This window comes from Fomitopsis serialis (assembly GCF_022376445.1).
Source record: "Fomitopsis serialis strain Sig1Antser10 chromosome Unknown B0H18scaffold_31, whole genome shotgun sequence".
Taxonomy (NCBI): Eukaryota; Fungi; Basidiomycota; class Agaricomycetes; order Polyporales; family Fomitopsidaceae; genus Fomitopsis; species Fomitopsis serialis.
Genome location: NW_025954991.1, coordinates 58276 through 84142, shown reverse-complemented (window position 1 = coordinate 84142; position 25867 = coordinate 58276). Strand labels below are relative to the sequence as shown.

The 25867-nt window shown below is 59.1% G+C and overlaps 7 protein-coding genes across 7 annotated transcripts; 5 read left to right on the top strand and 2 right to left on the bottom strand.

The window, feature by feature from the left end:
• Nucleotides 1-215: 215 nt before the first annotated feature.
• On the top strand, nt 216-752 carry B0H18DRAFT_954706 (thioredoxin; the record flags this gene model as incomplete). The annotated part of the gene is made up of 4 exons (XM_048042287.1): nt 216-260; nt 355-525; nt 587-661; nt 720-752. The coding sequence occupies 4 exons, from the start codon at nt 216-218 to the stop codon at nt 750-752; spliced, it is 324 nt and encodes a 107-aa protein (XP_047893615.1).
• Nucleotides 753-2891: 2139 nt separating this feature from the next.
• B0H18DRAFT_1005838 (uncharacterized protein) lies at nt 2892-7393 on the top strand. The gene is given in 9 exon segments (XM_048028601.1): nt 2892-3112; nt 3139-3762; nt 3782-4322; nt 4399-4691; nt 4724-5219; nt 5239-5580; nt 5619-6223; nt 6276-6673; nt 6809-7393. The coding sequence occupies 9 exon segments, from the start codon at nt 2915-2917 to the stop codon at nt 7134-7136; spliced, it is 3825 nt and encodes a 1274-aa protein (XP_047893614.1). The 5' UTR covers nt 2892-2914; the 3' UTR covers nt 7137-7393.
• Nucleotides 7394-7659: 266 nt separating this feature from the next.
• On the bottom strand, nt 7660-9159 carry B0H18DRAFT_1005828 (CRAL-TRIO domain-containing protein). The gene is made up of 4 exons (XM_048028600.1): nt 8917-9159; nt 8635-8855; nt 7890-8573; nt 7660-7838 (listed from the first exon to the last, which is right to left on the bottom strand). The coding sequence occupies exons 1-3, from the start codon at nt 9022-9024 to the stop codon at nt 8108-8110; spliced, it is 795 nt and encodes a 264-aa protein (XP_047893613.1). The 5' UTR covers nt 9025-9159; the 3' UTR covers nt 7660-7838; nt 7890-8107.
• A 395-nt stretch (nt 9160-9554) lies between these two features.
• Nucleotides 9555-9858, top strand: B0H18DRAFT_1084997 (Nop10p-domain-containing protein; the record flags this gene model as incomplete). Its single annotated transcript, XM_048031858.1, has 3 exons — nt 9555-9608; nt 9663-9705; nt 9761-9858. 3 exons carry the CDS (start codon nt 9555-9557, stop codon nt 9856-9858), a joined length of 195 nt encoding a protein of 64 aa, XP_047893612.1.
• A 2587-nt stretch (nt 9859-12445) lies between these two features.
• On the top strand, nt 12446-17363 carry B0H18DRAFT_1118890 (glycosyltransferase family 2 protein; the record flags this gene model as incomplete). Its single annotated transcript, XM_048033862.1, has 6 exons — nt 12446-12887; nt 13134-13391; nt 13464-14016; nt 14069-15537; nt 15587-16478; nt 16532-17363. 6 exons carry the CDS (start codon nt 12446-12448, stop codon nt 17361-17363), a joined length of 4446 nt encoding a protein of 1481 aa, XP_047893611.1.
• Nucleotides 17364-18302: 939 nt separating this feature from the next.
• B0H18DRAFT_1084995 (uncharacterized protein) lies at nt 18303-22278 on the bottom strand (the record flags this gene model as incomplete). Its single annotated transcript, XM_048031857.1, has 7 exons — nt 18303-19678; nt 19739-19773; nt 19834-19904; nt 19954-20067; nt 20120-20602; nt 20655-22018; nt 22167-22278. 7 exons carry the CDS (start codon nt 22276-22278, stop codon nt 18303-18305), a joined length of 3555 nt encoding a protein of 1184 aa, XP_047893610.1.
• Nucleotides 22279-24400: 2122 nt separating this feature from the next.
• B0H18DRAFT_1118888 (adenosine kinase) lies at nt 24401-25642 on the top strand (the record flags this gene model as incomplete). The annotated part of the gene is made up of 6 exons (XM_048033861.1): nt 24401-24427; nt 24454-24509; nt 24572-24650; nt 24703-24869; nt 24930-25104; nt 25160-25642. 6 exons carry the CDS (start codon nt 24401-24403, stop codon nt 25640-25642), a joined length of 987 nt encoding a protein of 328 aa, XP_047893609.1.
• Between the last annotated feature and the right edge of the window lie 225 nt (nt 25643-25867).

Genomic DNA, 25867 nt, shown 5'->3' with positions numbered 1-25867 from the left:
AGGACGCGTCGGGCGTCGCACCGAATCTGGATCACCAGCCAATCATCTGTAAGCCACACGTGACGCATGGCGCGATCCGATCGTGTACCACTGCACCGCGCGCCGGGTCCCTATAAAGCCAGTCGTCCTCTCAAAACTTCCTGTCCAGTCCGTTGTGTCCACTCACCTCCATCACCAACCCCACCGACACCGCAACACAGCCGTACACGTCCGCCATGCCCGTCACCGTCGTCAGCTCCCTCCAGCAGTTCCAGGAGATCGTGAGTGCTGCTTACTCACCCGGGGTGCCTCTGCGCGAGCCCGGCGCGACTCTGGGCACGAGCGCGGACTGACCCATCGTTCGTGATCCCGCAGATCAACCGCGACAAGCCCGCCGTGTTCGACTTCTGGGCGACGTGGTGCGGCCCGTGCAAGCAGATCTCGCCCATCTTCGAGAAGCTCGCCGACCAGTTCCCCGGCGCCGACTTCTACAAGGTCGACGTTGACGAGCAGGGCGATATCGCCCAGGAGGTCGGCATCCGCGCGGTACGTAGAGCAGACCTGTTTCCGGGCTTCTCCGGGGATGTTGACCAGTACACGCCGCTAGATGCCCACCTTCTCCGTCTTCAAGAGCGGCCAGAAGGTCAAGGAGCTCGTTGGCGCGAACCCTGGTGCTCTCCAGGTGAGTGTCAAAGCTCCTTACCTTTCTCGATTCGTCGCTAACCACGCGTAATCTATAGAACCTCATCACCGAGGCCGCAGCGAATGCATAAGTCAGGAAGCCTCAAGCAGCACTGCGGCACGGGTGGCACCCGTCGACTCTTCCGCGCCCCGAATATCGTTATCAGTAGTAGCGTAAAGTTTGTATCCCACATCTTATTGTAACAACAGAACGAGTCTGTGACGATAGACGACATAGCCGGTGCGGTCATATAGTTCCCTCATCGTCCTCCGCCGTTTGGGATAAGATGACGCGATGACGTCGATGGGATCGATAACCCTTGCGTCTTCGGTAATGGCATGCACGTGATAAGCACGCGTCCGAGACGCGTCGCCACAGACGCGACGCAACCGTTCTACTACGCATGCTCGTAGTAGGAGCAATGACACGTCTGCGATGGTATGATTGCGGCAAAGGACCCAGTCCAAGGGCTATCGCATTCGCCAAAACAGCAGGTATCGATCGAACCAAACAGCCACTATACAACGCACCGCGTCCGCCGAGGCAACCCCTCTCGAAGCAACAAGGTCCATCCGGCTGCGTTTCTGAACAGGGTTCCGGCTTCGCACAGGCGTCCGGGGCTGTGCTCTAGCCTGACAAAAACGACGCCCCTCGTGCGAGAGGAAGAGTGGCTTGCACGAGAGGCTTGCGGAAATGGGTCGCGGTGGAACCGTCCTGGCCGTGGCGGAGTTCCTCGAGGTCCGTCCAGTGACCTGCCAAGCGGGCGCCGAGCCGTGATAAGTCGTACGGACGGCGGGAGATGCGCAGGGAACGGTGGATAGTGTAGGGACGCGTCCTGAGCGGGGGAGCGCGGTGGGCGGCGAGCTGGTGACGAAGACCGACCAGACGACCCCCCGACGCGGTCTCCTGCATAAAATGCTGGGCGAGCGACGCGCTGACTAGCAAGTCATGTGCAGTGAGTGACCTGCAAGCTCGATGAGAAGGGCGTGAGCCAATACGACGAGCTGTCAGGGTTCAGAGGACGGCATAGATGGTGATCGCGCGTGTGGGTGCCCGAGGAGTATCCATAGCTTGTCGTTCCACAGCCCGTCATGTGTCGTGCCTGCGACTGAGATCGTAGCGAAGAGACGGCGGCAAGCATTGATTCTTGCTCAAATGCTGAGTCGAGTTGCGGTGTAATCAGAGTCGGGGACTCGAGTGATTGCGTGCCAAAGATACAATTACCGTACCAGCCGCAGTTGAACATTGATGCTGATCCCCACCAATGACTGATATCGAGAACCCGGTAAACGAAGGTTGAAAACGCTCGGGCGTATCGGATCGAGTGAGACGCCGCAGAGATGCTGTCCAGTGGAGGGAGCCAGACGGGCGGAGCCTTCGTTCGAACTTCGTGGATAACCGGGACGTGAAGAGCTCGACGTTACGGCGCGCAGAGCATGAGCATGTGGAAGCCGGACAGGATAAGCCTCCGGGATCATGGAGGCAGTGATATTCGCAGGCCAAGAGGGGGAAGCAAGAGATGGCGGACACACCGGTCCTACTTATAGCACGGCGAGGTTCATAAGACGTTCGGCTTCGAACTGCGCAGGGGCGAGACAGGGTGCGCCGTGATCGAAGCAATGCCTATGCGGTTCATGGCTGTAGATGAGCTGGATCGTCTTGAACAGTGCAAAGGCGATGAGACGACTCTTCGGCTGAAGCGCCGACGCACCTGGACACTGAGTTGGGATGAGCATCACGCAATAGGGCTGATTCCCAAGTAGACTTTTGACCCACTCCGCCGAGCAAGCAATTCTGGCACAGCATCGCCCAAGCGGGGAAAGTGACCACATGGATGCAGTATGATAGGAGACGAACGGGTGATGGTGACCTCGAGGCTCGCAACGTGCAGCGAACAGTAGAGTCCCCGAAGAGAACAGTGTCCGAGAAGTGAGAAATGTGGCGGCAAGACGGTTCATGAGAGGCAACGGGCTGTCGCGCGGACGGCGTGGATTGCTGGCCAACTCTAAAACGAGTGGTCCTGGGAATCCAAGAGGCGATAGAGTGCGGCAGCCGAGTTGGAATCGCTGCTATTTATGAACGTGCGTACAGCGGCGAGTTGGCTCGAGCGCCGTGAGCTGGGCGCGACATACAAGCGCGGACAGGGACCGCGCTGCACCCGGTGAGTGCGTGTGTGGCGACGACGAGCAGCATATGGTCGACAGCAAGGGCAGAGCGACAGGCGAGGGGAGGAGGGAGGACTCTGGGGGGAGCATGCAGGCCGGCAGGGGGCCAAACACGGTGACACAAAGCGGTCATCGCGACTCCGACTCGCATCTGCGCGAACGTTGCGGACTCTGTCTGCAGCCTCAGCTACGGGGCCCTCACCCACGCTTGCAGCGGGCTCTCTCCTGCTTTTCTATCCCCACCATGGCTGTCTTCGGCCTCTTCTCCAAGCGCGACAAGCATAAGGTCCGGACGCACGCAGCGACGCAAAGGCCAGCATCGACGCGTCTGCCTCCGACACCCAGTCCGTCAACACCGACTTCGCCTCTACCTCGGGCCAGCCAACTCCCCGCAACGGACACGCTCTGTACGGCGGCCCCGTCGGTGCATCGTCGAGCAAACTCATGTTGGGCTTCGGAGGCAAAAAGAGCAAGCCATCGCAGCAGACCGATGACAATGGCTACTTACGCCCCCCACCGTCCGTCCTCCCGAAACTTCGCCTCTCCAGCTCCAAGTCAGAGTCAGGACATGAGTCGTTGGGGCCTCCGCCTTCAAGGTCAGATCTGTTCGCCTCGTACGGAGGGGCTAACGTTGCACGGTCTACTCAATCGCTACCCACTACCACGACTGCTGAGCCTGGGAGCTCGCGCCAGGGCCTGGACAATGCGGGTCGCATTTCATCGACGCCTGATGTGAAGAAGCCCAAAGGGATGTTTTCTTGGGCACATCGCGAGCGCAAAAAGTCAAAGCCTCCTCCGCCGGATGCTTCACTCGTTAGCCCAGATGAGTCCTTCAACCTGAAGTCGTTCCGGCACGTTCGCCCTGCCTCGCCAAGTCCTACGGATCTGGCTCCGCGTCCACCATCATCACTTTCTACCTCAGGTCTCACCCCGCCTGTCCGACCCAGAGGGAAAGTTAGCATCCACGGATTCATCACAACGAATATCGGTGGCTGCCTTCCGCGAAATGGCGGCGCGGCGCAGTGCTGCAAATTCTCCCTCACCATCCTCTGTAGATCTTCGTGGGGACGGATCACCTTTCCTCCGTCCTCCGTCGTCTTTCACGCAGGGTATGGCATCGCCATCACCACCACCGCCTTCTTTCCGTCGTCCCAAACCAACATCGCCGACGTCAGACTCAACCTCATCAGAGTCAGAGTCGGACGAGGACGGCGACTCTGCGGGCTCGTCGACGCTGCGTCCGAAACGCCGTGGGCCGACGGGCACCATCACGCCACGCTCAGCTGGCAAGAGCGCATCCGAGCTGGGCCAAGTCGCGAAGCCCACCCCACCTCGGATGAGAGCATCACCTTCCGCACAGAGCAACGCTAGCGATCGTGGCAGTCTATACAACCGTGCTCGTGCGTCGCAATCGACGTCCGCGCTGATGCCAAATGCGGCCGCCCAGCGAGCTTCTGCGATGCACGCCGCCCAGAACGCGAACAGCAACGACGGTGGTCAGTGGTTTCACCTATTTAGCGCATTCTTCGGTCTCATGAATTGCCAATTTGTCGCGATCACGTCTGAATGTAGGCGTGGCGCGTAAAGTGCCGTCTAAAGTGGTTGACAGCGACAGCGACTCGACGTCCGATTCGGACTCTGATACAGACTCGGACGATGCGCCGCTCGCGAGCAGGGTTCTCGGCCACAGGCGGACGGGAAGCGGTACGTCAACTGCCACTGCGGCGACAAACGTGTCCCGCGCGCGCATGTTGCCCAAGCCTCTCATTGACATCTCAGGACTGGCCCCGCCGAGTCTACCGCCTTTGGAAACGGACAAGTCGCCCCTTTCGCTCCCAAGGCCCGCTTCCCAGGAGCCGAAGGAGGTGGAGACGGAGAAGACAAAAGCAACGACAAGGAAAGCGACAAGGAGAATGCCAAGGTGACCGAGACGCAAGAAGCACCGAAAGACCCGGAGAGAGAGAAGGCGTCTCCTTCGTCTTCTGCTGCTGCGAAGCCGAGTCTGAATGACCGCCTAGCGCGACTAGCAGCGAGCGTCTCTAATGGTCGTTCAAATACTCTTGCGAACCCTGATGAGGCAGAGAAGGCTAACGCTGACCGAGGACGCTCACCAGGTCCTCTTGTACAGCCTACGCGCAGTCAGACCCTACCAGTCGAGGCTATCGTCACAAACACGTCGCCCTGTTCTTCTTTGCCCATGCCTTCGTCCTCCCCCACGAAGACCAAGCCGAATGGCCGATCGTACTCCACTTCGAACGCATACGAGATTCAGGACCTCTCCGACCCGAAGCCTATCGTTCCCACTCCAATCCGCGAACGCTCTCCCCCTCCTGCGTTCAGCGTGACATCCCGCCCGGCCTCGCAGATGAGCCTGGCATCCCACGTTCATTTTGGTGCAACTCGATCCGACAGTCACTTCCTGGCCATCGAACAGTCCTCCACTCACGACAGCACAAGCAAGGTTGACGCTAGGGCGCACACCTTCACCAGCAACCATCACATCTCAATCTCCCACAGAGATGCGGTCTCCAATAGACCTGCAACCCCGCCCCGAGTCCCGGCCTCGATCCGAGTCGCGCACGAATTCCTCGCCCTCCATTTTGCAGAAGCCACTTATCCCCGATCACGGCTTGCCGCCCTCGAAGGGGTTCACAGGCAGCGGACTGCTCGCAAGCACAGGCGCCGCCACAGAGGCGGGGCGCGCCTCGCCCGCGTCCGCGTCGTCGAATTCCACTGCTCCATCTCGCGCCCGCCGTCGCTCGCAGACGATGGAGCAGATGCCCACGCTGCAGACAATCAAGAGCCGACAGCCGCGCCAAAGCCTGTGCGCCCGCGGCAGTTCGTCCCGCCCGTATCGACGTCGTCAGAGTCCTCCCAGACGAGCGCGTCTACGTCTGCGTCGTCCCCGAGGGTGGCTGCCCCACCCGCGATCTCGACTGCACAGCAGCGCGCCCGTGCGCGGACGATGGAGGCATCGAGGGATGGTGTTGGGAACGTAAGCCCGGGCACGCTGGCGAGTATGCCGCCTGTGAGGCCGTTTGCGGGGGGTGTCCGTGGCTATAGCCCTGCGAGCTCGACGGGCGAGTCGAGCAGCGGCCGGACACCGATCACGCCGCAGGATGGGAGCGAGCTGAGCTTCTCGACGCGGGAGCGGGCGAGGGAGAAGGAGAGGCCGCAGGGCACGGGGCCTGGTGCGAGTGCGGCGGCGGCGCGGAGAGGGCATCGGAAGAGCTCGAGTTTGACTTTTGCGGAGCTGGAGGGCCAGAGGGGACGGGCGGGCCTTGCCGACCGTGAGCGTGAAACGAAGGAGAAGGAGAGGGAGAAGAGTGCGGAAGATGCGAATGCGGAGAGCAGGCGAAGACAGCGGAGACGGAGCGAGGCGAAGGCTGCTTTGGAGGTGAGTTTCTGACCATGAGCGCCTCATGCCTTGTGCTCAGCCATCTGAATAGCTCGGGAAAATCGTCAACGGTCGACCTCCTACCGACGATGATGACGATGAGGACCGTCCGTTGGACAACATGCCTCCGCGGATGAGCATGATGAATAACATGACAGGTGTCTCCCCGACAGGCCATATGAACATGAACATGAACATGATGTCCTCCCCGATGCCTTGGACAAACCAGCCAAGCGGCATGATGTCACCACAGCCATTCATGTTCCCGCCCGTCCCGCCAAACGCAGACCCGACGTTCCTCGCAGCTCACCAGCAAGCGATGATGTTCGCAAAGCAGGCGTACCAGATGGCGGTCGCGCAGCAGGCGATGGCCGCCGCTGAGGAAGAGTGGGAGCGCGGATCGACCGGCGCGACGAGCATGCTTAATGGCGGCGGTGGGCATACAAGCACGTTCGGCGGCAGATGTCATCCATGACCGATGGGGTACGGCATGGGCATGCCGGGATGAACCCGATGGGTATGGGCATGGGATGAATATGAACATGAAATGCCGTGGCAGGGGATGATGGGCGGCTTCCCGTCGAGCGCGCAGTCGATGTACGCGGGGAGCGTCGCCGGGAGCGAGCTCGGTGTGGGCGGGCGTGGGCAAGGCTGGGGCTCGCGCAGCGCGTATGGCGACCCGTCCGCGGGCGAGCGCACGTCGACGTTCCGCGGGTCGACGTACGGCGTACAGCCGCCGGGCATGCCGCCGCGGACGGTGAGCTCGGGCAGCGTACAGACCACACCACAGCGCCCGGGGCCAAGACCGAGGACGAGGACGGACCCGTCAGTGCCTGTGAGGAGCGGGAAACGGGAGCCTGTGCCCCCGCCGCTGCCGCCGTCGAGTTGGAAGTCGGCTGCGCGCCAGGCATAGCGCGTGCGTTGGTTCTCTTCATATTACCATTTTGATTCATTCTTTGGGTTGCTCCGCATCCCGGGTGCAGGGCAGGGACGACGGCTCTGTGGCTCGGGCTAGATCAGGGACTCTGGGTTCAATATTTGGTCTCTGCATTCACCATCATCCATCGGTCAAGTGTCTCCATACAACGCCTCTCTCGCTCTTTCAGTGTCGTAAGATATGATCTACATCGCTCTCTCCTTGTCGACTTTTTATCGCATGCAACTCACGCTTAGCGGCGTATGTACGCGCTCCCTCTCATTATGTTACTCCCCATCTTTATCAATACCATCGCATATACATACATTGCTTCGTCGTCGGCCCCTTGTCCTTCACCAATTGTGAGGACCCCTTGGGCTCCATCTCCATCCCTTGCACGTACTCCGCTCTCTTTTTATTGTCTCTTCTCTCTTTCGCGGTCTGTTAGTGTAGGCTATAATGATGTCCCGCAGAATACTCAAACAATGCACCTGCGCGCGAGCAGGATGAACCATGATAGACTCGGAGAGGCGTTACAGTGAGGCAGTTAGCATCTAATATTATGTTAAGTGAGTGTATGATAGTCATAGCCTATGATACATTGGTCGGTAGGCTGAACATTGGGTGTTTGCGCGGGTATCGCGGTGTCACGCTGCAGCTGCAATCTCAGAGATAGCCTTCGCATCCTCTTCTCGCTGTCTGTCAAGGTATGAGCCTCGTGAGTGCGTGGGCTTGTCAGGTATGGCATACAGGGTATCGGCATCCTCCACTGTGTGTGGAGGCTGTTCCAACTCAGGAGTCGAGCCTTTTGCGGCAGATGTTTGTATTTGTAGCACTGCGAGCTTGGCCTGTGCCTCGTCTGCTTCTGACCCAGGGGCACTATCCTCCACTCGAGTGCCATCGGGCGCGATCCCGCAGTGCCTACCCCAACCGCGGTCAGACATCCGATCTTGAAAAGGTACGATCACTCACTCGACGACCTGCTCCCAATAGCTCTTCGGCTCGAACTCCCAGTCGTAGTCCCCGCCAAAGTCCGCATCCAGCTGCGAGCGCGGTATGAGGTCGAACAGGTCCGGGTTGAAGCGCATCTTGTCGCGCGTGACGGGGTCGAGGAAGGGACTGATGCCCTTGTAGAAGAAGTTGAGGAGCATGGGGAGGTTGACGACGAGCGCGCGGCCGAGCGTCTCGACGTAGTGCTGCTGGAGGATGTGGAGGACCTTGCGCGCGACGCTGATGGACGGGTTCGTGCGGAGCGTGGTCGACTTGTAGTCGACGACGATGACGAGCGAGTCTTGCCCCGGGGGCATCATGTCCTTTGCGCGCTCGAGCCACCAGACGAGGTGCCGGAGCTGCCGCGGAGAGGTCTCGGTGTTCTCGCGCCCGGGGCGCATGTAGATGATGGGCCGGCCTTGGTTGTCGAAGCCGTTGAGGAGGCTGGAAGTGTCACATAAGCTCAGGGTGGGGCACGGAAGAGTGCGGCATGGGCAGCACTGACATCTTGCCCGTCTCCGCCTCAATCTTGACTTCGTCTGGCGGGATGAGGTCCGGCTTGAACTCGCGCCTCCATTCGAGCGTGCCCTGGATGCGCTTCTTGCCATCTTCGAAGTCCCACTTTGCGGCGCGCATGTAGCGCGGGATGGTGTCCCACTTGTTCAGCCACCGAAGCTCCCACTCGTGATACGGGTCGGATTCTGGAAGGAGGAGCGTATCGGCATACTGCGCGTGCGAGCGGGAGTGAGGATGTTAGGGTGTGGGACAAGAGGACAGGAGGACGCACCTCGCGCAATGCCTTGATCATGCTCTGCTGCTCCTCCGTGTAGGTTCGCACCGGGCCTATTTCGGTCTCGGGCGCGGGGGCCGCGATGATTTCGGTAGTCTTGACCATCTCTGCGGCGGTAGCGGGGCGGGGCGATCACCAAGGCGAGACTGGTTGGAGTACGCAGCTGTGGGGGCAGTCGGGGACGGGCAATATATGGGCGGGAACGCTTGGCGGGCGTGGCTGGGCGTTTGTCGCTTCGCCATAATCGAGCGGGTGCAGGCGGGTGGGCGCGCCGTGCTGGTCAGCACCTGCCCGTCATCCTGCTGCCAGTCCGAAACGCCGGCCTCCTGACTCACCTCCCACCCGCTCAGCAGAAAAAACTTGGATTATCCCTACTGCAAATATTGTGTCGCATGGGGCCGCTGCAGCCTAGACTGGCATGCGCAAGCCGCCGACAATGGAGACAGAGGCCGATAGTTCGATTTAAGCCCTCCCCTGCTCTCCTCCCCGGTTCGGAGTTTCGGCGCGGTGGACCTACACGGATCCATATTTGACCAATCTCTTTAATTTCCGTCGACATCTCCATTTCCGGATTGTCACATTTTGCATCACCGGCAATTTTAGAGAAGTCCCCGCCTTAGCCTCCGACGACCACCATGCATCTCATGTTCACGCTCGACGACAATGGCAACAGAATTTACACTTTGAAGGTATGTCAGACTGCTTCATCATGCTTCGTCGTCTGTGACTCAACCTCAGTGCAGAAAATCACGGACTCTGGCAAGATCACCAAGTCCGCGCATCCAGGTTGGTTCATCCCTGCTCGGTCGTCCGCCTGCAAGCTAAGGACGTACTCCTCCAGCACGGTTCTCGCCCGATGACAAGTTTTCACGCCATCGAGTGACAATCAAAAAGCGCTACGGCATCCTCCTCACCCAGCTACCTGCAATACCTATGTGAACGGTCGCAGTCGGGTCCTCTGCTTTAGGTTCCCCGTCGATGGCCGCGTCCGCGCCAGGGATTCTCCGTCCATTCTGCGTTCCACCGACCCGAAGTCGAGTTCTGCTTCATGGAGATGCGCAGTTCGAGCTTCGCGACGTAGTCGTGCACCATCGACGCGGGGTCCGGAGGGTGGGGTTGGCCGGTGGGTCACGTCATGCAACACGTACGCCGTTGACATCAATGTATGCTCTTCATGAAACCTTGGACATGCAATACTGCCGTTCTCATGTGCCGATTCTTATCATTGGTGCTCGATGTGATCCCTCTCTGTGCTGTCGGTGCGCTACAACGACGTCCACTCTTCTTCGGTGAGAAGGTTCTGAAACCGATCTCATCTTACGGAGCCGACGTCTTTGGGTACGGCATGTAGAAATGCCTGCCCTTGTGGACAACGACTATGATGCCATTCGTAGACCTCGCTCGTGGTCGGTGCCGCACGAACGACTTTACGGCTCGTGCCAGTGAGTGATCACAGCAAAGGGTTTGCTTCCAGACCTATCCATGACTCCTCCACTCATATCAATAACTGTATGCGTGGCCCGGGCTCGCACAAGAAATGTTGGGGGAAAGCAACGTGATACTGTGTTCTTATGGCCGCTGAGTTATAGTGAACTCTGGTTCGACCAAATGCAGTTCGACGAAGTGAGCACGGTCAGACTGTCTGGCCGAAAACTCGCATGAGATCTCATGGCCTCTGCAATAAGGTCAGTATATGATATTTCGATGGGACGCAGCGGGTAATCAACGTACACCAGATCGCGACAGAGCCACGCGGTGGCCGAAGGACCGTATCCGAGTTTTGACACGACTTGGTAGTGCGATTAGAAGGGCGCGCCGATGCGTACGGGATAGAAAGTGTTGGGGCTGTACCGCTCGAACGTCTCCTCTTCTACTGCCGTCCCAGAAATGGGGATCAACTGGAATGCAGAAGAAGGAAAGGTTCGAGGAGAGGCTGTTCCCGCGACAGACGTTTGGTCATCGCGAGATGCAGTGTCAGGGTACTCAACGGGGCTCACACGTTGAGCCGTGATCTCGTCTTCTGGCATGCTCGAGCCGGTTGTGGTGTGCATGACTCGTCGACTCGTCGTCACCCTTCCTTGGGGAATGGATATTTTAGTTCGTGGTTCTCGTAGTACTGGAAGACTCCTTCACTACGTGGGCGCACGAGAAAGTTCTCCTGCTTGTAACGGTCTGTGAGTACTAATGGAGTGAAGCTTGGAGATGATCATAGTCTGGCAGCATCCACACGTACCGCAATGCATTAACCCAGTCTCTGTGTGTAAGAATCTAAGCACCCCCCGCGTTGGGCGATGGAAGACTTCTAGGTCTCAGTTACTTGCCCTCGGGAAACAGGAAGCATGATGTGGCGAAGTGCCATACACGACGCGATGGTGGTAAACGCCGTCATCCTGCCGCCATGTCACGAACTCGTCCAGACAATCCTGAACGACGGACGATCGCGATTGGCCAGGGATTCAGCGCAAGCGGACTGTTGGCGGGGGATACTCGGGTCGTTCGCTATGCACTTGTACTTCCTTCTCGATAGTCGCCGTTGGCGAGAGAACACAGGGAATAGGCGACGACTAGCTATAGATCGCGACAGAGCCACATGGTAGCTGAGCCGTAACCAAGCTGCGAAACGGCTTGGTAGCGAGATTGAGTTGTGCGATGCGTACGGGGTAGTGTATGTACTGGGGCTACCACTTGAAGCGTTCTTCTACCTTGTTGGACGCAGGGATAACAGGGATGCCTATTAGGATTTAGAAAAGACACGAGGCGGAGAAGCTGCTTGTGGTAACAGAGTTTGTGCCCATCGGAGCATGGCAATGCGCAGATGGTCGCTGAGAACGAGGGAGTCCGATTTGTTGGCAAGACGCGTTGGCAACCTACATCGTCGTCCGAATAAGACAAGCAGTAGCGGAGGCTAGCTGTGGGTCCATGTTTGTTTAGTCACGAATTTCATCCAAGTTAAGTCACGTTGAGTCTTCAGTCATATACATTTCTTACCTTGCTGTGGTCAACGGCTGCCGACATGCGAACGTTTCAGAACGACATGAGCCAACAGATTGTTCGGTCGCGTCTAAAAGTATCTTTAGTGTACACGCTCGCCGGACCCTCGGACTTCAGGTGAATTGCGTCGTCAACTCTCAGGGTGAGAACTTTGCATGATGCCGGCCGACTATTTAGCAAACACGTTCGTGGAGACTTTCGTCATGTCTGTGTGTCCGATGAACTCGAGGCGGGGTGCATGGCAGTTGGAGCAGGCACTGGAGGAGGACAAGCATTTATGCAAGCGGATTATGTAAATAGGTCATTTAGAAAATTTGTAGTGTATCGGGATAAGACGCCCGTACTGCCTAGTATAGTTACGAGTTAAAATAGGCGTGAGTAAGTAAGCACGCATTTGCCGGCAGGAGGGAGGCGTTCGCCTTCTTCGCGGGGCTCTCACGTTCTACCTCACACCTGCATTCGCTCGCTCGCCTTCCTTGCCTTCCCCCGGCCTTGCATGCGCTGACGGCTCGCCGTCCTACGCCCATCCACCACCATGGACCGTCGCGGCCAACGCCCGCCGCGCTCAGCCCGTCCACCCAACGCCCAGTCCCCATCCCCGGCCGACTATGAGCCTCCGAACGTCCCGTACGGCGCCCACTACGGCAACCGCCCACCGCCGATGCCCACCATCGACTCCTACTCTGGTGTATCATTCCAGGGCAAGGAGACCGGTGACCGCCATGAGCCCATTGACCAGGCCCGCGGCCGCGCGTATACGGCCTACAATAATCACCAGGTCCAGTCGCCGGAGTCGTCCGACGACGCAGCGTTTGTGGAGGGCGGCATGGCGGGTGTGGGTGCTAGCGGAGTGGGCAGGAAGAAGAGCTTGGTGAGGCCGGACAGGGAGAAGATCGAGCCCGGACACCGGCTGTGGCATTACAGGAACCACGCCCAGCAGATGGAGGATGAGGGAGGAGGGAGTGCTATCCCCTCAAGTGCGTGTCTTCCCTTATATGCAATATGTTCTTGCTGACTTGGAAAACATCATCAACTCTATTCGTCTCCGGACTTGTCTCCTGAATGCCATCACCGCCTTTGTCGCACCCGCCTTGAAACCGACCTCCCGGTGCATGCCAATTGACGCCCACCTGTTTTTGTTGGCCGTTCGCACATGCTCATCGTGCTGCATTGCTCGTTCTGGATGGCTCGTCTCGACGTATGTCTCGGCTCACCATCGACAGCAACGGGCAACATCCCGCAAAGAGGCAACCTGCGGCGCGGCAAGTCTCTTCTTGCACGGGAAGAGGACGTCCACGAGTCTGGTCTCGCTTTGTTCAAACGTGGTCAGACACTACGTCGCAAGAAGGCACCCGTAGCAACAGATGCAATGCCCAAGAGGAGTTGTATGGACAGTCTCGGACCAGGTCCCAAGGGCCCATGGTTCATGTATTGCTTCATTCTTACTTGCCTAGTTCCTCCGCCACTACTCCGATTATTTGGTATGTCCCGTCTTCATTATCTGTTGAGCTTTCCCTTACCATATGCATATAGGTATTCGTACCCCGGAGCAGATTCGGGCATGGAGAGAGAAGATGGGTCTGCTAGGCATCATCCTTCGCTCATGGCGATTGTCGGTTTCATCACGTTCGGCTTCACCCGCGCAGTGTGCGGTACGCCAAATAACCGTTACCTCTCAGGTACGGTGGAGAATGCCTCTGTGATCATTCACGGGTACGACTACGACTTCTCCAACTTCAACCATCCTGCTGTCGGCAACTTTGATGGGAAGACGAACCCGCTATATGTTGGCGGATGGAAAGCGGCCGGCAATGACATCTCGTTGATGTTCCAGAACACTGGTGGTTCCTGCTCCAACTACATCACGAAAGCGAGCGGATCCTCGATCAGTGGCAGTACCAGCGATCCGGAGTGGTACTTCCCATGCAATGTCTATGGCCAGACCACCAGTCTGCCGGTGAACTCGACGAATTATGGCTCGGACACCACATGCCATACAGCGTCATCAGCCCGGAGCCAACTTGCTAGCATGAAACCACTGGGGCAGGTGTACTACACTTGGGACCAAGTTGCAGCCGGCTCGCGCAACCTCGTTGTCTATGAATCGTAAGTGGGATTGATCTACTTGTCTGTGTTGCACGCTGACGTTCGCATGCAGCACTGTCCTTGACTTCAACCTGCTCCAGTGGCTCGATTCGTCGAAAGTCAGCTACCCGTCTATATTCAATGATTTCAAGAAGGCCAATGGCACATTCAACGGCAAGGATCTGTCGATGTACTTCATGCGCACGGACCAGAAGGAGCTTGCAGAGTGTCTACAGCAGATTATCATGGTAGGATTTATCGACACGAACACGATCGGCTGTGTCGCTTCGCAGATCGTGCTCTACGTCTCGCTGGTTTTCATCATCGGCGTCGTGGGCATTCGCTTCGCCATCGCGCTATTCTTCTTCTGGTTCATCTCCGCGAAGGTCGGGAACTACAACAACGAGACACACCAGCAGCGCCGGCAGCGCATGCTCGAGATCGAAAACTGGACGAACGACATCTACAAGCCTGCTCCTGCGGAATACCGCCCAAATGTGCACAAGAACGGCGTCGCGAAGGGCGCGAAGAGGAAGAATTTCCTGCCCAGCACGTCGCGCTTCACGCCTGCGGAGACAGCGCTGAAGCCTGGTGTTCTCGGTAGCCGTACTTCAGCCGCGTATGGCATCCTCGAACCCGTACCCTACAAGAGGTCTACGACGGTGAGCTTGTACGGAGGTAGGAGCACGACCAAGCTCACGCCTCCGGAGACACCTGGGTACCGTCACTCGAGGAGCTCTGTGTCGCTCACAGCGGAGGGGGCGCGTGCGTTATTCCCTGAGAACCCGTGCCCATTCCCGCTGCACAACGTAGTGCCGCAGCCGCCTCCGGATTACGAACCTTTCAATTTCCCGCTCGGACACACCATCTGCCTGGTGACGGCTTACTCGGAGTCGACGGAGGGTCTGAGGACGACGCTGGATTCGCTTGCGACGACGGACTACCCGAACAGCCACAAGCTCCTTCTGGTCATTGCCGACGGTATGGTCAAAGGTGCCGGCAACACGATGACGACGCCAGAGATCTGTCTTACGATGATGAAAGAGTTCGTCATTGCTCCGGACGATGTCGAGGCACACTCCTACGTCGCCATCGCCGACGGACACAAACGGCACAACATGGCCAAGGTCTTCGCGGGCTTCTACGACTACGACGATGCGACGATCGAGCGGAGCAAGCAGCAGCGCGTCCCGATGATCCTCGTCGCGAAGGTCGGCAACCCGCTCGAGGCGGGCGAGGCGAAGCCGGGCAACCGTGGCAAACGTGACTCGCAGATCGTGCTCATGGCGTTCCTGCAGAAGGTCATGTTTGACGAGCGCATGACGACGTTCGAGTACGAGTTCTTCAACTCGATCTGGCGCTGCACCGGTGTCAGTCCGGACCGGTACGAGATGGTGCTTTGCGTTGATGCGGACACGAAAGTCTTCCCGGACTCCGTCAGTCGGATGGTGGCATGCATGGTCCAAGATTACGAGGTCATGGGTATTTGTGGCGAGACCAAGATCGCTAACAAGACCGATTCCTGGGTCACGATGATCCAAGGTGCGTTCCCCATATCATCCAGTTGATCATAGCTGAACCCCAACAACAGTCTTCGAGTACTTCATCTCGCACCACATGACGAAGGCCTTCGAGTCTACGTTTGGCAGTGTCACCTGTCTGCCAGGTTGTTTCAGTATGTATCGCATCAAGGCGCCGAAGGGCGACTCTGGCTACTGGGTGCCCATCTTGGCTAACCCGGACATCGTTGAGCATTACTCGGAGAACATCGTCGACACTTTGCACAAGAAGAATCTGCTGTTGCTCGGAGAGGATCGGTACCTGACCACTCTACTTCTGAAGACGTTCCCGAAGCGCAAGAACATCTTCTGTGCCTCGGCGGTATGCAAGACAATAGCCCCTGATACTTTCAGCGTCCTCCTGTCTCAGCGTCGTCGCTGGATCAACTCGACTGTGCACAATCTTGCTGAGCTTATACTCGTTCGGGACATGTGCGGCACCTTCTGCTTTTCGATGCAGTTCGTCGTCGGTATGGAGCTTGTCGGAACGCTGGTCCTTCCAGCTGCCATTTCGTTCACGCTCTACGTCATCATCGATACCATCATTCCGCACTCGTCCAGTACCACGATTCCCTTGGTCCTGCTCGGCATCATTCTAGGTTTGCCCGGTGTCCTAATCGTCATCACGTCGTTCAAGCTGGCGTATGTGGGCTGGATGGTCATCTACCTCTTCTCCTTGCCCATTTGGAACGGTGTTCTACCAGCTTATGCGTACTGGCACTTCGACGACTTCTCCTGGGGTCAGACGAGGCAAATTGCTGGCGACAAGGCTGGTGGTAACCACGGTGACAAGGAGGGGGAGTTCGATTCTACACATATCGTCATGAAGAGATGGGCGGAGTTCGAGCGTGAAAGGCGGTGGAAGAGTGGTACTCAGTCGAGAGACTCCACGGTTTTCGACTACCGCTCGTATTCGCCGAAGAGGTAAGTTGTTGCAGCGACCGCTTCTCACAGTTTCTGACATCTTTGTCACGCAGGGGTGACAGTCGGCGCCCGTCGCTGTCTTCAATGGCTGATCCACAATATGGGCAGCAATATGATTCCGAGACGTACGAGCCTTCAAACTTGCCTCCTTCACGACCCAGGAAAGACAGCAATCAACTCCTGATGCTTCCCACTCCTCTCGCTGTCAACAGCAAGCAGCCTCAGTTGCCCACCACTACACCGTCTGTATCGACCTCTGGCATGTCGCGCTCTAGCACGGACGAGAACACCTCTGATATTGGATCTTCCCATAAACTGGTCTCCAGTCCGTCACCCCACAACGACTATCAGGATGATTACGATTCAGCCTACCACTCCTCCGAGTTCCCACAGCAGCCAACTTACGCACAACAGCCCTTCGTGCAATCACCGACATCACAGTACCCTACGCAACCGCATTCGCAACAGACCGGTGCGTTCCAGGAACGCGTAGCACGCACAGCCGGTGCAAGTGGTGCCACCCTTCGTCAAGCTCCTGCTGTCAACCAGTACTCAGGCGAGGTCTTCAACCCATATAGCTACCAAGCGACTGGTGGAGGGTATATTGACGAACCAGCTCAGTCGTACAGTCCGAGCGAGTCCGAACAGTCGCCGCCGCCACCGCCACCCAAAGCTTCCTCGCCTGCGCCAGCACAGACAAGGGCGGGCCGTGGAGTGAGCCTCGCAGACAACGGGCCTGTCCCTTCGCCTGGTGGTGGTGTGCGGAGAGTATCAAGACAGCAGGGTCGGCGTCCGCCTTCGCAGGCACCACCGCAGAACAGGTACTCGCGCTCATCAACTCTCCCTCCGGGTGCAGCTCCTCCACAAGCTGGTCAAGGTTACTGAGCGGCGGGGATGTGTAGGCGTCATGCGATCTACAGGGCCTGGGACTATTCTACACGCTGACACTTCAACATTCCTCCTTTAGTACTACCATTTTCAGTTATTGCGCTTTGGACAGTACTTTCCTTTCGATCCTCGGTCCTTGTTATCACGTCATGACATGTACGATGAGCATTGTCTACTCCAAGGACTTCCTGCATTCGCGATCTATCATACCCTACATTGTCCCATTGATGAAGGACGCACACTAATAGCAAGTATGATTGTACCTATTCGGACGAGTCGATACGACAAGTTTCGTGGTCCAGGTGGGTGTGCAAGCGTATCCAGTCTACCGAATGGATGTAACCATCCGTACAAAGAATTGCTTCGGAAACGCTTTGCATACTGGATCTGTGTGACTTACTGGTAGCGAGCGTGTTTCTCTGCACACCCTGCGTGTCAATGAGCTCGCAACTCTTGATGTACAGTATGCGTATTGGCCTCCACAGGTACCGTTTCAACTCGGCCATAGAGTCGAGAATATCCAGAACATTCAGAGCGCGGATTGGACTAGAAGACTCGTTCTGAAGTGGTATGGGCTCAATCAAGTAGTACACGGTAGCCGTCGGTTCGACTAACTAGATATTGCTGACGGACTGCATTAATGAGTGGTCTATAGCGACGGTACGTACGTGGTGGTCAGTGCTCGTAGATACTATGGAAAACAATCTGCTGCGTTTCTGTAGGCGGGATACCAAAATACAATAACACAAAATAACCGCAATAAGGAAAGTGGGCCGATAGAATCCGTATGAACACCGTGTGTCCTTTCCAGGGGCACGAAAGCAGAAGCGAAAGAACGTAGGCTTTGTGGGTGTATAATAGCGATAGGTGAGATGCATAGCAGCGAAAGATGCAGCGTGAAGCACAGCATGTGAAGATTTCGATATGAACAGAGTCCTACCGGTGAGGCTCCCGCGGCGATTGGAAGATGGACAGCACCTTCTCCCCTGCTTCCTTGTACTTCTTCAAGACCTTGCTCTTCTGCTTGTCCTCATCCACCGCGGCGTTGCCTCGGATCGTATGATCGCCCAAGTGATTTGCCTCGTCCATGGAAGGGTCGGACGAGTCACTCGGGGACCCCATAGACATTGCAGACTCCTTCGACCTTAATGACGGGGTGCCAGGGACCGTGCTACCGCCAGACGGTGACGGAGTCAACAGCCCTCCAGTAGAGTTCGTCGATGCAGCCGACAGAGTCGCCGAGTTTGAGGAATTGAGTGTCTTGCCACTCGGACTCGATCGAGTCGTTGCTGGCGGCGACCTCTGGCGAAGGAACTGCCGGGGATGCTTGCGGAAGGTAAGCCCCGCACTGCGCCCCCGCCTTTGTTTGTCGGAAGGCGTAGGAGACGCGCCCTCCGGACTGGCAAGGTCGGACTCCGTGGACATGCCAGAGAAAGACCGGGGACCGGCAGGTCTGCGCGGCGTCGACTTGCGGAACACCGCCAGCTTATACCGGTCGACCACGCCCCGAGCGAACAGACTCGTGCCCTTTGCACCATTGCGCTCCTCGACGTTGACGTCCGCCTCGACGAAGTCCCAGTCGTCGTCCTCTTCGCGTTCCGTATCCTCGTCGTGTGCGTCGGAGAGGTCGCGGTCCAAGGCCGGGATGCCAGACTTCTCTCTGCGCCCCCGCTGCCGTTGCACGCTTTGCCGCTTCGAGGCAGCCTTCGCCGCCCTTGCCTCGTCGGCAGTGGCCGCCTCGGCCTTTGCAGCTTCCGAGATCTGCACTTCGTGACTGCGCCGAGGGACGGTCTTCTTCGTCGCCTGTTCCCTCGAAGGACTCGGAGGTGCTGCGGGCTCTGGCAGCATCGCTGGACGCGCTTCCGGTGTCTTTGGCTCGGCCACTTCAGCTGCAGCAGCCGCCGTCTGATCTGCGACCTCTGCACCGACAGCAGCTCCCTCAGAAGCCTGTTCGTCAAGAAGCACACTGTCGATACTGGGCCCAGTGACGGAGGCTTCCTCGTCCTCTTCGTCCTCGTCCTCGTCTTCCTCCTCATCCTCCTCGTCCATGATGATGGAATGCCTGCCCTTGAACGAGTAGCCGTCGAACACGTCGATCCCGTCCTCCTCGGGGTGCACCGAGGGACTCCGCGACTGCGAGGGCGTAACGGCCCCATCCTCGCCGTCGGTGCGCTCAGCGTCCGTCTGGCCTTCCTGGTCCGTGTCAATCTGCTCGTCGTCGTCCTTGATTACAGGCTCCATGTCCAGGAAGGTCTCGTCGAAGTTCTGGGTATCGCTGGCGTTGGATGGGTCGATCGGCGGAATATAGGGGGCTGTCGGGGTCAAGGACGATCAGCATCACGCGACGACGAAAGAATCGGACAGGCGCGTACGTATGTAGCGTTTATAATACACATGCGACCAGTCTCTGGAGGTGGATCTGCGCATCAGGGACGAGATCATCGGGGAAGACTAGACAAATACTGACATCATGGAGAAGTAGGGGTGCTTCTTGATCCGTGGTTCCTTCATCCGCAAGGCAGGATTGCGTTGCAGCAGCTAGAGAAGGGACGTCAATCACAATCCGAACAAGCGCCGTAGCACGTACACCCCGGATGAGACTCTTAGTGTCCTGATCCATCGTCCTGTCCTCGGGGAACTGCAGCTCGTCCTGCAATACCCTGTAGTACATGTCGGAGTGGTTGTTCGCCCAGAACGGCGTCTGCACGGCGCATTGGTCAGCTACCAACAGAGCCACACGCACTCGAACTCACGATTCCGGTCAGCATCTCGTATAGCATTGTGCCGAAGCTCCACCAGTCAACCTCGTAGCTGTACTGCTGGCCTTGGATGACCTCCGGCGCGAGGTACTCCGCCGTACCGCAGAACGTCGACGTGGTGTCGAGCGCCGCGGGGGGCGCCCAGTCCTTGCCGGCCTCGCTCTTCATCCAGTGCGGGGTGGCAGCCGTCGGCGTGCCCGCAGTGAAGTCGCCCCGGAAGCCGGAGGGCGTGGACGGCGCGGTGAGCGGTGAGTTCCTGCGCGGGAATTCTTTTGAGAGACCGAAGTCGGTGAGAACGATGTGGCCGTCGGCGGCGATGAGGATGTTCTCGGGCTTCAGGTCTCGGTAGATCACACCGGCGGCGTGCAGGCCCTCGACGCCCTCGACGATTTCGGCTGCGTAGAACCTCGCGCGATCGCGCCCAAGACGTCCCCAGCGGGCCAATTGCGTAGCCAAGTCGCCACCGGGATGGAAGTCCTGCAGCCAACATGAACAAGGATCAACCGAATCTCGATCGGCACCCACTCACCATAACCAAGAAGAGGTTCTCCTTATCGTGGAAGCTCCACCAGAGCTTGACCACAAACGGATCAGAGCCCTCCGCGGCCATTCTCTTCAGGACCGCCTGCTCCGTCAACGTATGCTGCAGCTCCTGGTGCGCGAGCACATGCCGCTTCGTGATCGCCTTCAGCGCGAACACGTCCAGCGTCGGCTTGTGGCGCACGAGCAGCACCTTGCCCGCGCAGCCCTTCCCGAGCACGCGCATCATCTCAAAGTCGTCGACGACCACCTTCCGCTGGCTCTTCTTGCCGACCGAGTTCGGGTCCATGCTCTTCGAGCGCTTCTTCCGCGCGGACGTCCGCCCCGTCGTCGAGATCGACGAGTCGTCCGCGGACTCGCCCGTCTGCGACGTGCGCGAGGACGCGGTCTCGCTCCCGAGCGGCGAGGCGAGGTACACGCGGGACGCGCGCGACATCGGGTCGGCGGACTGCGAGCGCGGGATGCGGTGCGCTGGGCCGTCCTGCCCCTGCGGCGTCGACGGCACCTCCGCGTCTTCGCCGACGTCGGTGCCATCCGCTGAGCTGTCGGCGGTGGCCGAGGACGGCTTCGGCGAGCGTGGCGTCGGGGCGCGGTCCTGCTCCGTCTCTACGCCGTCCTCGGCACCTTCGCCGGCCGCCTCAGACTTCGTCGTATCTTTGGCTGGCGCTTCAGCGGGAGGGGTCGACTCGGCAGCGCCCTCGTCCTCCTCAGTGATGTCTTCCTGCACTGCAGACGTCTTCTCGGGCGCATGCACGCCGTTGGTCTTTGGTTTCGCCTCGTCTTCGTTGACGACCTGGCCGATAGACTGACGCACGTCGGTCGAGCTGCCAGGGCTGACGTGCGCGGCGATGTCGGACCTAACGCGCTTGATGGCGCGCTCGGTGCGGACGCTCTGCAGGTCGTCGGTGCGGACCCTGTTGAAGCGCTTCCAGACGCGGGACTGGCGCAGGACGGCGTCGTTCGCGACGGACGTCAGGTACGCGGCGAGCGCGGTGATCGCGCTGTTCGCGGGCGGGATGGGCGGCTGGAGGTCGTCCTCGTCGTCCGCCTCCGAGAACGGGTCGTTGATCTCGGCTTTGGGCGACGCGAGCGGGGTGGGGAGGGCGCTCGACGCTGAGCTCGTACCCGAGGTGTGGCGCCCAGACGCGGAGCGTTGGCCCGCCTTCGATGCCGGGGAAGCGAGGCGCGAGAGGGTATTAAGGAAAGCGGATTTGCGTTTGGGAGGCTGGGGGATGGCGGCGGCGTCGATGGGGAGGGAGGGCATTTTGTAGCCGGGATGGGACTCGCGCAGCTTGCCATGCATCTCGAGGATCTCTTGTGCAGCGCGGGTGAGGGTGATATTATGCGTAGGCGCTAGAAAATGGTCAAGGGGTCAGTACATAGACAGTTGACGTAAAGGCCGGTCGTAATGTAGACGCGGCGTGTGTCAAAGAGGGAGATGCGGGGTAAGGTGCGGGGAGTTTGTGCGCACGAGACAGGACGATGACGGGCAGAGACTCACTCTTAATGTATATGCTGTACGAGTTGGGTTCATGGGGCGTCTCGGCGACACTGACCGTCCACGGACCATCCTGGTTCTCCGTACGAACGGGCACACGCCGAGTGTTGGGCATAGATTGGGCGACCGAATTCCTCATATCGGACGGCTGGGGAGCTGGCGCTGCGGGGACTGGTTCGTCGGGGGCGTAGAAGGACGGATCTACGACGCTCGAGCGGTTCCTTCGGTGCTGCCGCTTTAGGCTGTATCCAGAGACGACGTCGACGCTCCGGCGGGAAAAGGAGCGGGGCTGGGCGGTCGCGCCTGCAGAGGTCTTTGGCCGGGCAGGTTCAAGGTCTTTGTGAAGAGGCCCGAGGCCGAGGACAGTCCTGAATTTAACTCGCGAGGTGTCGCTGGTCGAGTGCTGCGCGGCGGGGCGGAGGACGCCGAGCATGCGATGGCGGGCGCAGCGTGCAACGCGAGAACGGCGCGGCCCAGACGGTAGGAAGTGGCAGGTCGAGTGGGGAGGTGGAAAAAATTAGAGGACGAATGAGAGGCAGCGGGCGGAGGGGGCGTGGGCAGCAGGGTGCGTGCAAGCCACGAGTCAATTGAGGAGACAGCCGAGGTCGCTAGGTGGGTGCTATCGCCTGGGGGGTTGCTGCCGCGGGGAGAGTGCAGGGCCTGGCTGGAGTGGAAGGCTTGCGAGGAGTAGAGAGAGTGGTGTCGAGTTGAACGGGTCGGCGGTGGAAACAATATTCGGGGTGCAGACAGCGGGCTGTCGTGCAAAGTGGGAAGGATGACCAACGGCGCTTGTCCAATCACACGCCTCGTCCTGCAGCACTTGCCCGATCGGCCACTCTCGTTCGATCGTATGTTGTAGCTACATGTCCAAGCATCATATCTACGTCCCTGCTATCGCCTCGAACATCCCCTCAGGCCGGCGACTCCCCCGTGCAACAGCGAATGCCGTGCATCATAGCGATTTACATCATACTATCAAGGTACAAACACGGGCTGAACCGTCCGAGCAGTGGCCCCGGTATGGTTCCCTCTCGCGAAGAAAGCGGGCCTCTCGGTGGCACAGATAGCATTTCAGCACGGCCCACTGCGGGCCTAGACTCGGTCGGTCATCGATTGGGCACGCATGGTGACGTTCGGGGAGAGGATCTCTCTCCCAGATTGCGCCTTGTTTGTTCATCGAACCAAGAGGAGGCGGTGCAGCGTAAGATGGGTCATCGCAGGCACTGGATTCGTCGGGGCCAGACTCGACACGTCTCTGGTGAGCCCGCACTCAATCCCAGGCAAGGCGGGCGTACTGGAGCGACTTGCAAAGTGCGCAGCGTCCTACGCTGTATGCGCGCAGACTGCCTGCATCATATACAGGTACTAGAAGCGGTTCCGCTCCGTTGATGCCGGTACCTATAGAAGCCCAACATCATGGTTTACCTTCGTACAGTCCCTCTCTACTCATACGGGCAACAGAACACGACAGGCTGGTGTCCTGGAGGGGCTGCAGAGTCATTCCCCTCTACCTGCTCACTGCTCATGACTGTACAGGTATTGACGGGTGGAGAAATGGGTAGCACTCACTGTGCACCAAGGGGCGCCCCTTACTGTGCACTGCGAGAAGTGCAGCTGAGGTGCACGTGTGCGCGGAGGGTCTATCCATACATCGCGCGTGCAACGGTAGATGCACCAATCAACTTCAGCTCGGGCGGTGATAATTGCTGTGCGAATGAACGGTATGGTACGCGGCAGCGGCAGCAATGAATTCCCAAGATCCTATGGGCCCTGTGAGAGCCGTGAGCATAAAGAAGGAAGAATATGCGTTCGTGCATACGTACGCGTACTGCCATCATGCGGCGCGCGACGTGGCGGACTGGACTTCGGTCATGGCCAGTGGTGGGACGTTCGCGGTACCGGGTCCGCGGATATACATGTGTTCAGGTGTATTTTCTGAGACGCAGTCCCAATGTCACTGTAGTGTCATTCGAGTACCAACCCGTTCGCGATGACCAAGGTTTCAAGAAGACACGAGCGATGAGTCGAAGGACGGTGCGAAGCGAGGAGGAAGAGGCGATAGCCATCCGATGGGACTCGATAATCCCAAACTTTCTCGCATGAGTGCACCGAGCACACTGTGGCACCACCGCTCCCACTGCACCTCCTCCAAGCCTTAGCTTGTCCCGTCCCCCCACGTCCCCCGTCCCCCGCCCGCCTCCAGTCTTCGAGCCATGGCGTCGTACCAGCTCTTCTGCATGGGCAACCCCCTGCTCGACATGCAGGTCCGCGACGGCGAGGAGCTCCTCAGAAGTACGCCCTGAAGGCCAACGACGCCATCCTCGCGGAGGACAAGCACCTCCCCATGTCCGTCCCTCTCCCGCAGCTCGTCAGCCCAGAAGCAGGAGCTGACCGCGCATTCACCGCAGTTACGACGAGCTGCCCGAGAAGTACAAGGTAACCTACGTCGCCGGTGGCGCGTCCCAAAACGCAGCGCGAGGAGCGGCGGTACGTGCGTTCCCATCCCCGGCGATCGTCCGTTCTCACCGGCCACGCCCAGTACGTCCTCCCGCCGGGCTCCGTCGTCTTCACGGGCTGCGTCGGCGACGACGAGCTCGCGCAGCAGCTCAAGGCCGCGAACAAGCGCGAGGGCCTCGACCAGCGCTACCTGGTCAAGAAGGGCGAGCGCACCGGCGCATGCGCCGTCGTCATCACGGGCCACGACCGGTACGTCCCCCGCCCAGCCGCCCCGCGCGCCGCTCACGCCCGCACGCCCACTGATCGCAGGAGTCTGGTGACCGCGCTGCGCGCGGCGGAGAAGTTCGAGAAGGCGCACCTGGCCTCGCCGGAGGTCGCGCCGTGCATCGAGAGCGCGAGGGTGTTCTACATGGAGGGCTTCTTCCTCACGCACGGCAGCGAGTCCGCGCTCGAGCTCAGCAAGAAGGCGTCCGAGGGCGGCAAGGTGCCCCACACCTCTCCCGCTCCCCTCCCAAACGCTGACCCGCGCGTGCCCCCAGGTCTTCGTGCTGAACCTCTCCGCGCCGTTCATCCCGCAGTTCTTCCAGGTGCAGATGCAGCAGATCATGCCCTACGTCGACATCGTCATCGGGAACGAGGCGGAGGCGGAGGCGTGGGCCGCCGCGACGGGCAACCCCGAGCAGAAGGACCTCGCCGCCGTCGCCGCGTCCATCGCCGCACAGCCCAAGTCCAACCCCGGGCGCCCGCGCACGGTCATCATCACGCACGGCCCAAAGGCGACGACGGTCGTGTCCGGCGCGGACACCGCCTCGCCCAAGGTCTACAGCGTCCTCCCGCTCAAGGACGAGGAGATCGTCGACACGAACGGTGCGGGCGACGCGTTCGCGGGTGGCTTCCTCGGCGCGTACGTCCTCGGCAAGAGCCAGGACGAGTGCATTGAGGCGGGCCACAAGCTCGGCTCGATGTGTGTGCAGCAGGTCGGGCCCCAGTACCAGTGGCCGAAGGTCAACATCTTCGCCTGAGCGGCACTTTGTAGCTTGGTCTCGTTGACGACTTCACGATCCCATGTGTTATGTGGTACGCTCTCAACAGCGCTTTGTACTATAACGTCGTGTGCTTCCGTTAGCATTATTAGCATGTAGAATATCGAGTCAACCGTCGTTATATCTGTAGCCGCACACTTATACCAATGGTCACTATTCACCGTCGATGGATGAATGAGGTCCTATCATTACAGCATCACCATC

What these genes read in the sequence shown, in the direction of transcription:
- B0H18DRAFT_1005838 (XM_048028601.1), top strand. Translation starts at nt 2,915, where the DNA reads ATGCAGGCCGGCAGGGGGCCAAACACGGTGACACAAAGCGGTCATCGC. An exon ending in TGCTCCATCTCGCGCCCGCC is followed by an intron (nt 5,581 to 5,618) that starts GTCGCTCGCAGA and finishes CCCACGCTGCAG; the next exon opens with ACAATCAAGAGCCGACAGCC. An exon ending in AGGCGAAGGCTGCTTTGGAG is followed by an intron (nt 6,224 to 6,275) that starts GTGAGTTTCTGA and finishes CCATCTGAATAG; the next exon opens with CTCGGGAAAATCGTCAACGG.
- B0H18DRAFT_1005828 (XM_048028600.1), bottom strand. Translation starts at nt 9,024, where the DNA reads ATGGTCAAGACTACCGAAATCATCGCGGCCCCCGCGCCCGAGACCGAA. An exon ending in TGATCAAGGCATTGCGCGAG is followed by an intron (nt 8,856 to 8,916) that starts GTGCGTCCTCCT and finishes TCGCACGCGCAG; the next exon opens with TATGCCGATACGCTCCTCCT. An exon ending in GAGGCGGAGACGGGCAAGAT is followed by an intron (nt 8,574 to 8,634) that starts GTCAGTGCTGCC and finishes TGACACTTCCAG; the next exon opens with CCTCCTCAACGGCTTCGACA.